This window comes from Rhinatrema bivittatum, chromosome 18 (assembly GCF_901001135.1).
Source record: "Rhinatrema bivittatum chromosome 18, aRhiBiv1.1, whole genome shotgun sequence".
Taxonomy (NCBI): domain Eukaryota; kingdom Metazoa; phylum Chordata; class Amphibia; order Gymnophiona; family Rhinatrematidae; genus Rhinatrema; species Rhinatrema bivittatum.
Window position 1 is genome coordinate 1132120 of NC_042632.1, and position 13099 is coordinate 1145218.

Sequence of the window (13099 nt, forward strand, 5' to 3'; positions counted from 1 at the left end):
ATCTCTGGACTAAGTATCTTGCCGCCTGCCTCTGACTCCTGGACCAGGTCTGTCCACGCTCTCCGCCACCCACTTGGCCCACTGGACTGGATCTGACTCCGCTCTTGGTTTTGGCCTCGGGCCTCTCTCTCCTGGCTGCCACCGTGCTCTCTCGCCATCTCCCTGGGATCATCCATGCAGAGGTCCATCTAAGACCAGCTAGCCCTGGTACCCAAGGGCTTAACCTGCAGGGAACGTGGGCTGGTAGTGGCGAAGCTCCAGCTGGCCTCTGCTTCCCATCAGTCAACACCATCTCAGGCCAAGGGTCCACAAACACAACAGGGTGCCAAGGCCATGGACCCGGCTGAGGCTTCCACCTTACAGGCCATCCCGGGCCTGGCACTCAAGATCCAGCAACAACAGCAGTACCTTGAGGCTTTGATGGCTTCCATCGAGCGGCTCAATGCCTGCCTTGACTCTGGTCATGTTCCTGCTGCGCCAGCATGGGCTCCTAGCTCTCCAGCGCAGTCATTACCTCCTAGGTCACCCCTTTCACTCCAAGCTCCACCTCATTTCAATGGCGACCCTAAACAGTGCAGAGGTTTCATTAACCAACACTACAAGCATTTCACGCCAGGCCATCGCCTTCCCGGGTTCGATGACGAAGACTAGGTTCATCCTCTCACTACTCAAGAGAAGGGCCCTGTCCTGGGCTTCCCTGCTCTGGGAGTGCTCCAACGTCCTTCTTCCGGAAAACCTTCGACAACCCAGGGAGAGCCGTGAATGCCAGCTACGACCCTCCTGAAACCCCTGTCAGGGCCGACGGCCCCTCAGTGATTACATTATAGAATTACGTACGCTGGCCTCTGAGCTGGGATGACAGGAGGACTGCCTCTGTCCCATTTTCATGGATGGGCTGTCCGCCCCCACTGAAGGATGAACTCATAGCCCACAAACTGCCCGACTCCCTGGAGGGGCTGATCGACCCTAGCCGGTTGTATTGATTGTTGGGCCCAAGAGCGCAGCCAGGAGCTGCAGCCTCTCCATCATCCCCCCTTCTGAAACATCTCATTCAACTCTCACTGGAAGCTCCTGACGGGGGCTAGAAGCTCCTGACGGGGGCTAGAAGCTCCCCGTCAGGAGCTTCTAGCCCCCGAACTTCGGAAGAACCCATGCAGTTGGGCTGGGGCAAACTATCCCCCAAAGAATGCCATCGCAGAAGACAGTCGGGGCTCTGTCTGTACTGCGCAGCCATGGGGAATTATCTGACCAAATGCTCAGTCCATCCGGGAAACTCCCTGGCCTAGGGCCACAGGGGCCCTGATCCTAGGCACTACCAATCCTGCCCTTCAGCTCTCTCTTCCTGCAGACTCTCTTGCAGCACGCGCTTCTCCCCAACATTAGTCCTGGTCGACTCAGTTGCTGGTGGGAATTTCCTGTGGGAGAACCTGGCACATGACCTGCAAATTCCCATCAAGATGCTTGACGTACCCCTATCCATCGCCTCCATACATAGAGGTCTTCTGCTAGGGAGGATATCCCGTGTCACTGTACCCGTCCAACTGCAGGTCAATGCCCTCCACCATGAGGAAATGGAGTTCTACATCCTGGAAAAGTCCATCCATCTGATGGTTCTGGGCTTGCCATGACCCCAACGCAATTTAATTTAATTTAATTTAATTAAAGCTTTTTTATACCGTCATTCATAGTTACATCACAACGGTGTACAATATGTTTATACCTGTGGGATAGTCACATACTCAAATATACAATAAAATTAAATAACCTTAAAAGATCTAAAATACAAATCACATAATATAAAACTTAAATCTTATTAAAATTATTCCAAGAGTTGGCAGCAAAACATTTGTTTAAAACATCTAAAAAATACAATCACATGGAATAAAACTCCCTGCTCTGGGCAGTTCGTGGGCAACTCCCCCCAATTCGACTGGGCCACACTGCAGCTCTCCGAGTGGTGCTCTTGCTGCTGGGAATCCTGCCTGAAGCCTGCTGAACCAGTGGAGGTTCCCTGGCCTCTCTCCCTTGCCACTGCAACCCCTGGAATATCAGCACCTTACTCAGACTACACCGATGTTTTCTCTAAGCAGAAGGCCAACATCCTACCACCTCTTCAAAAATACAACTGTGCCATCGAACTCTTGCCTGGGACCTCTCTCCCTCGGGGTCGGGTCTACCCACTTTCCATTCCTAAAACTCAGGCAATGGCCAATTACATCAAGGAAAACCTGGCTAAAGGTTTTATCAGGCCCTCTTTGTTACCCGCAGGGGCTGCCTTCTTCTTTGTAACCAAGAAGGACGGGTCCCTGCACCCTGTATTGATTACAGAGGGCTCAAGGCCATCACTCGTAAAGATAAATATTCACTACCCCTAATCAACGAGCTCTTCGACCGCCTGCAAGGCGCCACCATCTTCTCCAAGCTCGACCTAAGGGGCACCTACAACCTGGTCCGGATTTGCCCCGCAGACATCTGAAAGACCGCCTTCAACACTCGTGATGGGCATTACAAGTATCTCGTAATGCCCTTTGGCCTTTGCAATTCCCCGGCGGTCTTCCAACAAATGATGAATGAAATATTCCGGGATCTGCTCTACTCCAAAGTACTCGTCTATCTGAATGAAATCCTGATCTATTCCCAGGACCTAGAGACACACTGCCAGGATGTACGCCAAGTCCTTCAGCACCTCTGGGATTAGGGATGTGAATCGTTTTTTGACGATTTAAAAAATCGTTCCCGATATTTTTAAATCGTCAAAAATCGTTTAGAGTGCGCGATACAATAGAAATTTTCCCGATTTATCGTGAAAAATCGTTACTCCCGTTAATGTCCATTAACAGGAGTTATTTGGGGGGAGAGCGGGAAAACCGGCACACCAAAACAACCCCTAAACCCACCCCAACCCTATAAAACTAATCCCTTACCTTCCCCCACCCTCCCGAACCCCCCCCAAACTTTTTACGAGTACCTGGTGGTCCAGTGGGGGCGCAGGGACCGATCTCCCACTTTCGGGCCATTGGCGCCATTTTGGCTGCCACTCAAAAATGGCGCAGATGGCCCAATTTAAAAAAAAACCCCACCCGACCCTTTAAAAATGACCCCTTAGCTTCCCCCACCCTTCCGATCCCCCCAAAACATTTTAGAATTACCTGGTGGTCCAGTGGTGGTCCCGGGAGCGATCTCCCGTTCTCGGGCCGTCGGCTGCCACTCATAAAGATGGCGCTGATGGCCCTTTGCCCTTACCATGTGACAGGGTATCCGTGCCATTGGCCAGCCCCTGTCACATGGTAGGAGCACTGGATGGCCTCACTAAAAAAAAACGGAACCGATTCCGATTCACATCTCCACCGATCAGATTTTTTTCTCCCTCCAGCCGAACCCGATCGTTAAGACGATCGGGCACACGATTCACATCCCTATCTGGGATCATAACTTATATGCCAAAATGAACAAGCGTGTCTTGTATCCAGGAATGGCTTTGCCATGGACCCTAGCAAACTCCAGTCAGAGATTGGCCCTGGCCATCCTGCCTGTGCATGCTCCAGCACTTCCTGGGATTCAACATCTACTACTGCCAGTTCATCGCCAACTACTTTGTCATTACAGCGCCCCTCACAAAGAAGGGTGCGGACCTGAAGAATTGGACGCCAGAAGCCATCTTGACGTTTCAGGCCTTCAAGGAGGCCTTTCTTCAAAGACCATGCCTGCAACACCTGGACCCCAGCTGGAAGTTCTTCATCAAGGTTGACGCCTCCTCTGTGGGAGTTGGGGCTGTCCTCAGCCAATGCTCTCCCAAGGGCAAGCTCCATCCGTGCTCATTCTACTCCCACAAGTTCTCACTCACCAAAAGCATCTACAGAGTCAGCGATTGCGAGTTGCTCGCCATCAAGCTGGCCCTGGAAGAATGGCGCCCCTGGCTCGAGGGAGTTCAATACTGGTTTGTCGTCTACAGTGACCACAAGAATCTCGAACACTTGAACACCAGGCAAGCTCGTTGGTCGCTCTTCTTTTCTTGGTTTGATTTTTACCTCAAATCCTGCCCAGGAGAGAAAAGGACACGCTGTCGCGCTCATTTGAACAGGAAGACATACTTGACACTTCTCAATACATTATCGACCTTGCTTATATTCACCTGTTTGCCTCCTCTCCAGTGCCTGTCGGGAAGACAGTAGTTCCCTGAAGACTCTGTGAAAAGGTCTTGTGCTGGGCCCATGACTCTCAGTTTGCTGGGCACCCCGGGCGGGCCCGTACCTTAAGCCTACTCTAGCGGTACTACTAGTGGCCCAACATGATCCAGGATGCCCGAGCCTACGTGGATTCCTGCGCCACATGTGCCCAACAGAAGGTGCCAGTGGGTCAGCCATGGGGGCTCCTCCATCCCTTACCCATTCCAAAGGCTCCGTGGGTCCATGTATCCATGGACTTCGTGGTGGACCTCCCTAAGTCTGAAGGCCTGTTAGTGTTTGAGGTAGTTGTGGGTGGATCCTTGGGCCAGTAGCAGATGACCATGCCCACGGGGGAAGATCCCGAGAGGGACCACCGGTCAGCCTCGGAGTATGGAGACAGACGCACACTAGTTCTTTTATTAAACAGTATATTGAACCACCAGAGGTGGCAGTAGTGAGCTGAAGTGCTCGGCTGGGCTGTAGTCCATCAGATACTGGAACAGCGATCCTGGATAACTGAGCTGTAGAGAAACTGAATATAGTGAATAGGCAGGGTATGCAGAGTTCAGGAACAACCTTGATGGTAACACTCACACAATAGTTTCTTGGAAGCAGCCCAGGAGCTGGAAAGAAGTAGGTCCTTGAGGAGCGAGTACCTGGTTCCAGGGAACGCTCTGAGAGAGAGAGATGGTAACTCACTGATGTTGTAGGCAGCAATGACTTCCTGGCAGAAGTGGTATTCAGTAGCAAGTCCGGGAACGAGGGCCCTCGAGGAGTGAGTACTGGTTCCAGACTGTGATCTGAAAAGCAAAAGAGAAAGCGAGGCCCCCAAGGAGCGGGTACCCCTGGTAAGACTGAGGAGGCAGAGTAGCTTAGGTAGAGTAACCCTTGCTAACTCGATTAGTTAGCGATTTCAGAGACCTCAGGCGGACGCCACTGAGGTTCGTGCCACTGCCAGTCCCGGCTGCGGCGTGCTGCGCCCATGTCTAGCCGATCCGGGGACGCCGGAGGAGGACAGCAAGAGGAAGCTGCGGCAGCCAAACTTCCAACAGACAAAGAGGGAGTCGCCAAAGCGGTAAGGTGGGCGTAGTGGAGACATTAGGCAGCGACGGTCGCAACAGTACCCCCCTTCAAAGGGCGATTTCCTCTGCGATTACCAGGCTTGGGTTTAGAAGGATGCGCGAGGTGGAACTAATGAAGCATCTCTTTGTCTAGAATATTGGTCTGAGGCTCCCAAGAGTTTTCTTCGGGGCCGAAACTGTCCCACTTCAGAAGGTATTCAAAAGTATTGCCTCTTTTATGAACATCCAGGACCTCTTCGACTTTGAATTCTAAGTCGTCTTCTGCATTCATGACAGGTGGATCTTGAGGTTTGGATGAAAATTCGCTGAGTATGAGTGATTTCAGAAGTGAAACTTGGAAAGCGTTATGAATATCAGCAGCAGTGGAATGAGCTGCTGGGACGTCACTGAGCTTCAGTGGAAGTGGCGGTGTTGGGGAACGTCCATAGCCCACTTCAAATGATGACACAATAGTGGATTTTTCAGCTTGATGAGGGGACTCCTTAAGTCTTCCACTAGACATCTGAGAATGAAGTTGCCTTCTGTCCCTGAGTCCACCGGGCAGCAGTCTGAACCGTGACCAGTCCATAAGTCAAAGAGACTGGAAGAGACAGCGGAGGAGAGGACGCGGTATGACCTAAGAACAGTCCTCCTGCAGGACTTAGGCCCTTCCGTTTTCCGGTCGAATGGAGCATGTAGACACATTATGGCTGGGCTGACCACAGTACATGCAAAGACCACGCTTCTTCCGAAGTCTTCTTTCTTTGAAAGTCAAATGTCCATGACCAAGTTGCATCGGTTCATCTTTATCAGCAGCAAGAATTACTGGAACCATCCGAGGTGCGGATATAGAACGAGCCTGTTTCAACCCAGGTAACACCTTAGGACAGAGTTCCTTCACTTTGTCCCAGAGCCGGTGATCAATCCGAGTGGCCAAAGCTACTAATTCGTCCAGCGAGTCAAGTGTTTCGCGAGCAGCCAGCTCATCATTTAAACGGGTATCCAGGCCTCTGAAGAAGAGTGTCTTGAGACATTTGGGGTCCTAGCGGAGTTCTGCCGTAAGAGTTTTGAACTCGATGGGAAATTCAGCCAATGATCTGTTGCCTTGCTTCAATTCCAAAGCAGAACCGGCTACAGCAGTTCGAGCAGGGTCATTGAAAACGGATTTAAACAAGTCCATAAATCCTTCTATGTCCTGCAAAATGGGGTCCTTGTGCTCCCACAAGGTAGATGCCCAAGAAAAGGACTTACCATCCAGGTAAGAAAGGATGTAGGTCATCTTGGAAAGAGCAGTAGGAAATATAGATGGCTGTAAGGCAAAATGCATGCAACACTGGTTTAAAAAGCCCCGGGTCTTCTGGATTTCACCGGAAAAGCGTATTGGAGCCACCAGTGGTACAGCAGTTTTTAAAGTTACCTCCTGTAACTGACCTTCATGGTTGGAAGCTGTGCCTTGAACCTTCTGTGTGTGTAGCTGATGAAACGCTGAAGTAAGTTTCTCCAAGGCGTCTTGTTGCTCCACAATGCGCTGGGCCAAGCCCTGTATGGCCTGCAAGGCATTGAGTTGTGCCGGATCCATGGAGTTAGCAATCTGTTAGTGCTTGAGGTAGTTGTGGGTGGATCCTTGGGCCGGTAGCAGATGACCACGCCCCCGGGGGAAGATCCTGAGAGGGACCACCGGTCAGCCTTGGTGTATGGAGACAGACACACACTAGTTATTTTATTAAACAGTATATTGAACCACCAGAGGTGGCAGTAGTGAGCTGAAGTGCCCGGCTGGGCTGTAGTCCCTCAGATACTGGAACAGTGATCCTGGATAACTGAGCTGTAGAGAAACTGAATATAGTGAATAGGCAGGGTATGCAGAGCTCAGGAACAACCTTGATGGTAACACTCACACAATAGTTTCTTGGAAGCAGCCCAGGAGCTGGAAAGAAGTAGGCCCTCGAGGAGCGAGTACCTGGTTCCAGAGAACGCTCAGAGAGAGCGATGGTAACTTACTGATGTTGTAGGCAGCGATGACTTCCTGGCAGAAGTGGTATTCAGTAGCAATGCCGGGAACGAGAGCCCTCTAGGAGTGAGTACCGGTTCCAGACTGCGATCTGAAAAGCAAAAGAGAAAGCGAGGCCTCCGAGTAGCAGGTACCCCTGGTAAGTCCGAGGAGGCAGAGTAGCTTAGGTAGAATAACCCTTGCTAACTCGATTAGTTAGCGAATTCAGAGACCTTAAATATCCGATGAGGATGACGTCACCTCAGGGGACGCCCTTGAGATTCACGCCACTGCTGGTACTTGAGTCAGGGGCCACGCCGTGCGCGTGCCCTTATGCTGCTGGGAACATGACTGAGTGCAGCATCTAACCGGTCCGTAGTCGCCGGAGGGGAACAGCAAGATGACGCTGCGGCAGCCAAACTTCCAACAGGCAAAGAGGGAGTCACCAAAGAGGTAAGGTTGGCGTAGTAGAGAAGTCGGGCAGCGACGGTCGCAACACTTGGACATCAGGTGAAATTAATTTCAAGAGAGACTTTACCATCTAAGGGACCGATGCAATAAGACATGCACTGAAAACAGGCGCTTGTACTGCGCGCCCCTTTTCCTAATGCACAAGCAGCTATATCCCCTAGTTACCCGATGCAGTATTTAAATGAGGAGCTGCCTAAAAAAAGGCACGCTAGGGGAGTATTGTGCATCCATAGTTCTCAAATGCATCGGGTGCTCACAATTGCAGCAGCCTCTCAATATGTATCCACTTTTATCTTGCTTCTTCAGGCCATTTTCTTTCTTATTTTACTAAGGCTGCTGAAGACACCCATAGCTAAGCGCCCTTTGCTATGGGTGTCTAAATTTTGTGGCCACAAGAATTTTTTTTTTAATCAAGCCAATATACATTTAATTTTCAACCCCGCAAGCAATAAATGTAAGTGTCACAATGATACTAAGTAGGAGGACACACAGAGGACCGTATTTATTTATTTCTCATGAACTCTTGACTCACGAATTGACTTTACTCCATCTCTGAGACTGGAGTTCATTTTGCCATGTTAAAAAGTGTGCATTGGGCACCCAGTGATTCCCTTCATCAGGGGGTAATAGCTAATAGCCTCATCTACATGGAATTTACATGTGATGGGCTCTATCAGGTATGGATGTGTTTGTCCATTCATTTTGGATGCGCTAATCTCCTTATTACATTAGGTGCTAATCTAGCGAGTCCACAACGCATACCCAACCGTGCATAGACACGTGAACTAGGCTGAGCATACTTTCTTGCACTGGCCCCTAAGATTGTGTTTGAGGTGTGGTTTCTAGGACATTATATCAGCCCTGGGGTTAACATATATGCAGGGAAATGTCTTAAAATTACCCCCAAATTGGAAATTTATCCTTGTTTTGCAAACTTCAATAAGATTTATTAGTATAACTATTTTAGTACTCCATCACATCTTCCTTTTTCTGAAAATGGGTTCATATTCTGTTATCAGTAACACTTACTGCATCTTGACAACTGAGGACTTCCAAGATGCTGTTGAGGAGTTCAACACAGTATTTCTTCTCCTGGAGATGCTGCTCCTCCCTCTGTTCTAGCAACATTTTCAGTTCCTTGGTAATCATTGGAAGTAGAATGTCACGGCATTCTGTGTGGAGAGAATAATAGAATGAAGGATTAAATAACTCTACTCCTAATAACCTGTCTGTCTAGAACAATGTTTTTCCCTTACAAGTAAAGTCCTGCACCTTGCATAGGAAACAATATGCAACCAGAACAAAAAGAGAGGAAATACTTTGCTACACTTGGGGGAAGATTTTCAAAGGCTACGTGCGTAACATACGTGTGTAACCTGAGAAAATCTGCCCCTGCGCGCGCCGAGCCTATTTTGCATAGGCTTGGCGGCGCGCGCGCAAGCCCCGGGACATGCGTATGTCCCGGGGCTTGCAAAAAGGGGCGTTCCAGGGGCAGGGTGCCAGCCCGGGGGCGGGACCGAGGGATGGCGCGCCGGCAGCTGGCCGATGCATGCAAGTTACGCCTGCCCAGAAGCAGGCGTAACTTTTGAGATAAAGGTCAGGAGGGGGTTTTAGTTAGGGCTGGGGGACGGGTTAGATAGGGGAAGGGAGAGGAAGGTGGGGGGGAGGCGGAAGTAAAGTCCGATTTCGGAGCGGCCTCGGAGGGACCGGGAAAGCCATCGGGGCTCCCCTAGGGCTCGGTGTGCGCAAGGTGCACAAGTGTGCACCCCTTGTGCGCGCCGACCCCGGATTTTATAACATGTGCACGGCTCCACGCGCATGTTATAAAATCGGGCGTAGATTTGTTTGCGCCAGGTTGCGCGAACAAATCTACGCCCTCGTGCTGTTTTTAAAATCTGGCCCTTGGTATACTAGTGCAAAAGTAGAAAATGAATTGTGCCCTGGCCACTTGTGATGAGGCAATAGCCTCAAGGTGAGTACAGAACCAATGGATGCCTGATAATGCTACTTTGGGCTTCAATTATAGTTAACCTACAACAATATAAAACAAAAAGAATCAAAGGAGTGGCTCGGACAACATGGGGGGATCCCACCTTTCCTTTGTCTACAGGTTCTATTCCAACTACCCTAGACCCTCTTTATAGGAGAGAGGTCTATCCATATCTGTCTTGCTCAGCATCTATAGTACCCCTTTTGTGGCCTGGACAGCTGAGAGTGTATTCATTTGTACCTCCAGATACCTTCCCTGCTGGGACTCTGGATTTGACTCAATAGACTATTCTCTTCTTGGATTCTAGTTAACCTTTCAGGGCAGTCAATAGCAGCAGCTATTTTTCTTCTGACATCATTGAGTAAACCAGTCACTGAACCACTAGGTCAGTTTGCAGTCTCATAGGATCCCCAATGGCAAAAATGTTTAATACAATGGCTTTTACTTCCAAAGTTGAGCAAATGTTGCTTACCTTTAACAGGACAGCAGGCTGTTACTCCTCACATATGGGTGACATCACAGGATGGAGCCCAATCACGGAACACTTTTGTCAAAGTTTCCAGAACTTTGACTGACCCCTACTGGGCATGCCCAGCATGGCACTAACCCTGCAGCCAGCAGGAGTCCCCCTTCAGTCTTGTTTAAAAGCTACAGGTAGTGCCGAAAAATAAAATAAGAAAATGTTACGAACCCAACACCGCATGGCGGTGGGTGGGTTTTGTGAGGACTAACATCCTGCTGTCCTGTGAGAGCACCTGTTACAGGTAAGCAACATTTGCTTTCTCACAGGACAAGCAGGATGGTAGTCCTCACATATGGGAGAGTACCGAGCTGAGGATGTCCGAGTATGCACCAAATGTACCCAAGACGTGCAACAGGCACAACAACTGGGGTGGAATTTGGCTGAGGGCATCCTGAACCCTAATGGGCAGGCAGAAGGGTGTTGGTATGTCACATTGTAAATAGGTTACGCAGGACAGATTGGCCGAAGATGGAATCTTGTCTTCCGGCTTTGTCCAAGCAATAGTGGGCTGTAAACATATGGAGAGAACTCCAGGTGGCAGCCCTGCAAATGTCAGGAAGTGGCACCGATCGTAGGTGTGCTACTGAAGTCACCATGGCCCTCACAGAGTGTGCTTTAACACGGTCTTGAAGTGGAATACCCGCTTGCTGATAGCAAAAGGATATGCAGTCCGCCAACCAGGAGGAGAGAGTCTGTTTGCCCCAATTTGATAGGATGGAAAGAGACAAACAATTGAGTGCTTTTCCTGTGGGCAGCTGTATGGTCTAGGTAGAATGCTAGAGCCCGTTTGCAATCAAGGGTATGCAGAGCCTGCTCTCCTGGATTGGAATGGGGCCTGGGAAAAAAGGTAGGTAGTACAATGGATTGATTGAGATGAAAGTCTGAAATTACCTTAGGCAAAAATTTAGGGTGAGTGCGGAGTACTGCCCAGTCCTGCAGAAGTTTAGTGTAAGGCGGATAGGTAACTAGAACCTGTAATTCACTAACTCTGCGAGCCGAAGTGATTGCCAGAAGGAAAATCACTTTCCATGTGAGATAGCGAAGATCACAGGATTGAAGAGGCTCGAATGGTGATTTCATGAGCCGACCCAAAACCAGATTGAGGTCCAAAGTAGGGGCCGGAGGACACAGTGGAGGCTTGAGGTGAAGCAAGCCCTTCAGAAAACATGTTACAAGGGGTTGTACTGATATGGGTACATCCCTGATGCCTTTATGGAAGGTGGCTACCACACTGACATGCATTCTGATGGAAGAAGTTTTAGACCTGACTCTGATAAGTGCCAGAGATAGTCCAAAAGCTTCGTGATAGGACAGGTAAAGGGGTCAAGGGACTAAGAAGAGCACCATGACGTAAACCTGTTCCATTTGTAAGAGTAAGATTTTCTCTTGGAAGGCTTCCGTGAAGCAATCAGGACACGGGAAACTGGTTCAGAAAGGTTAAGTGGCTGAAGGATTAACCTTTCAACATCCATGCTGTCAGGGACAAGGCTTGAAGATTGGGGTGGCAGAGGCACCCGTCATTCTGAGTGATCAGAAGTGGGTCCTTTCCTAAGGGAATGTGCCTGCGAATGAAGAGATCCTGAAGTACTGGAAACCACACTTGGCGTGGCCAGTGAGGTGCTATCAGGATCATGGTTCCCTTGTCCTGACGTAACTTCACGAGAGTCTTCGAGAGAAGAGGAAGTGGAGGGAATGCATAGAGTAGACCGGTTGCCCACGAGAGGAAGAATGCGTCTCTGGGCTGAGAGTGTTTGCTGCGAATGAGAGAGCAGAAGTTCTCTACTTTGCGGTTTTGAGGAGACGCAAAGAGGTCTATCTGAGGATATCCCCATTGTTGGAAGATGGAGTTCGCTACTGAGGGGTTGAGAGACCACTTGTGCGGTTGAAAGATGCGACTCAGCTTGTCTGCCAAAACATTGTCCACTCCCGGCAAGTGGATGGCCCTGAGGTACATCGAATGGGAGAGAGCTTCCGCCCATATCTGTGCAGCTTCTTGACACAGAAGGAAGGAGCCCATGCCTCCCTGTTTGTTGATGTACCACATGGCCACCTGGTTGTCCGTCTGGATAACATGATTTGAGAGGTGATCCTGAAATGCCCTGAGAGCATATCTGATTGCTCGAAGTTCTAGGAAATTTATTTGGCGTTTGGCTTCTTCTGGAGACCAAGATCCTTGTGTCTGCAGATTGGCCACATGGGCTCCCCAGCCGAGGTTGGAAGCATCGGTGGTGAGAGTTAATTGAGGGTCTGGAGCCTGAAAGGGCAAGCCTTGGAGGAGATTGATCTGATTTTTCCACCAGGCAAGAGACTGACGGAGTGAGTCGGTTACGTGGACAATGGTCGACAGGGGCTGAATGCTTTGAGTCCATTGAGACCTTAAAGTCCACTGCATGACTCTCATAGCCAAACGGGCCATTGGTGTGACCTGAACTGAGGACGCCATGTGTCCCAGGAGGATGAGAAAGTAGCGTGCAGTCACGGAGTGCTGAGACTTCAGCTGGTGCGCAAGAGACATGAGGGTGAGAGCTCGATGTCAAGGCAGAAAAGCCTTTGCCTGCAAGGTGTCCAAGTCTGCCCCAATGAACGACCATGTTTGAGATGGGACTAAGTAGGATTTGTTGTAGCTGACGAGAAATCCTAATGAAATTAGAGTGTGTAATGTTAGATTGAGGGACGACAGAGCAGCTTGCTGAGTGGGAGCCCTGATTAATCAATTGTCTAGATAGGGGGTAGATGTGAACACCTTGAGTCCTGAGGAGGGCTGCAACTATTACGAGGCATTTTGTGAAGACTCGTGGCGCAGATGCTAGGCCGAATGGAAGCACTCAGTACTGATAGTGCTTGGGGCCTACTAGAAACCTCAGGTATTTGCAATGAGACGGAGTTATCGCAATATGA

General features: G+C 49.9%; 1 protein-coding gene across 1 annotated transcript in view; it reads right to left on the bottom strand.

The window, feature by feature from the left end:
- Positions 1-13099, bottom strand: part of LOC115079628 (dedicator of cytokinesis protein 2-like) — a 991955-nt gene that overhangs the window by 398060 nt on the left and 580796 nt on the right. Inside the window, 1 exon segment of the mRNA XM_029583335.1 lies at positions 8718-8860. Coding sequence (XP_029439195.1) covers positions 8718-8860 — 143 coding nt within the window.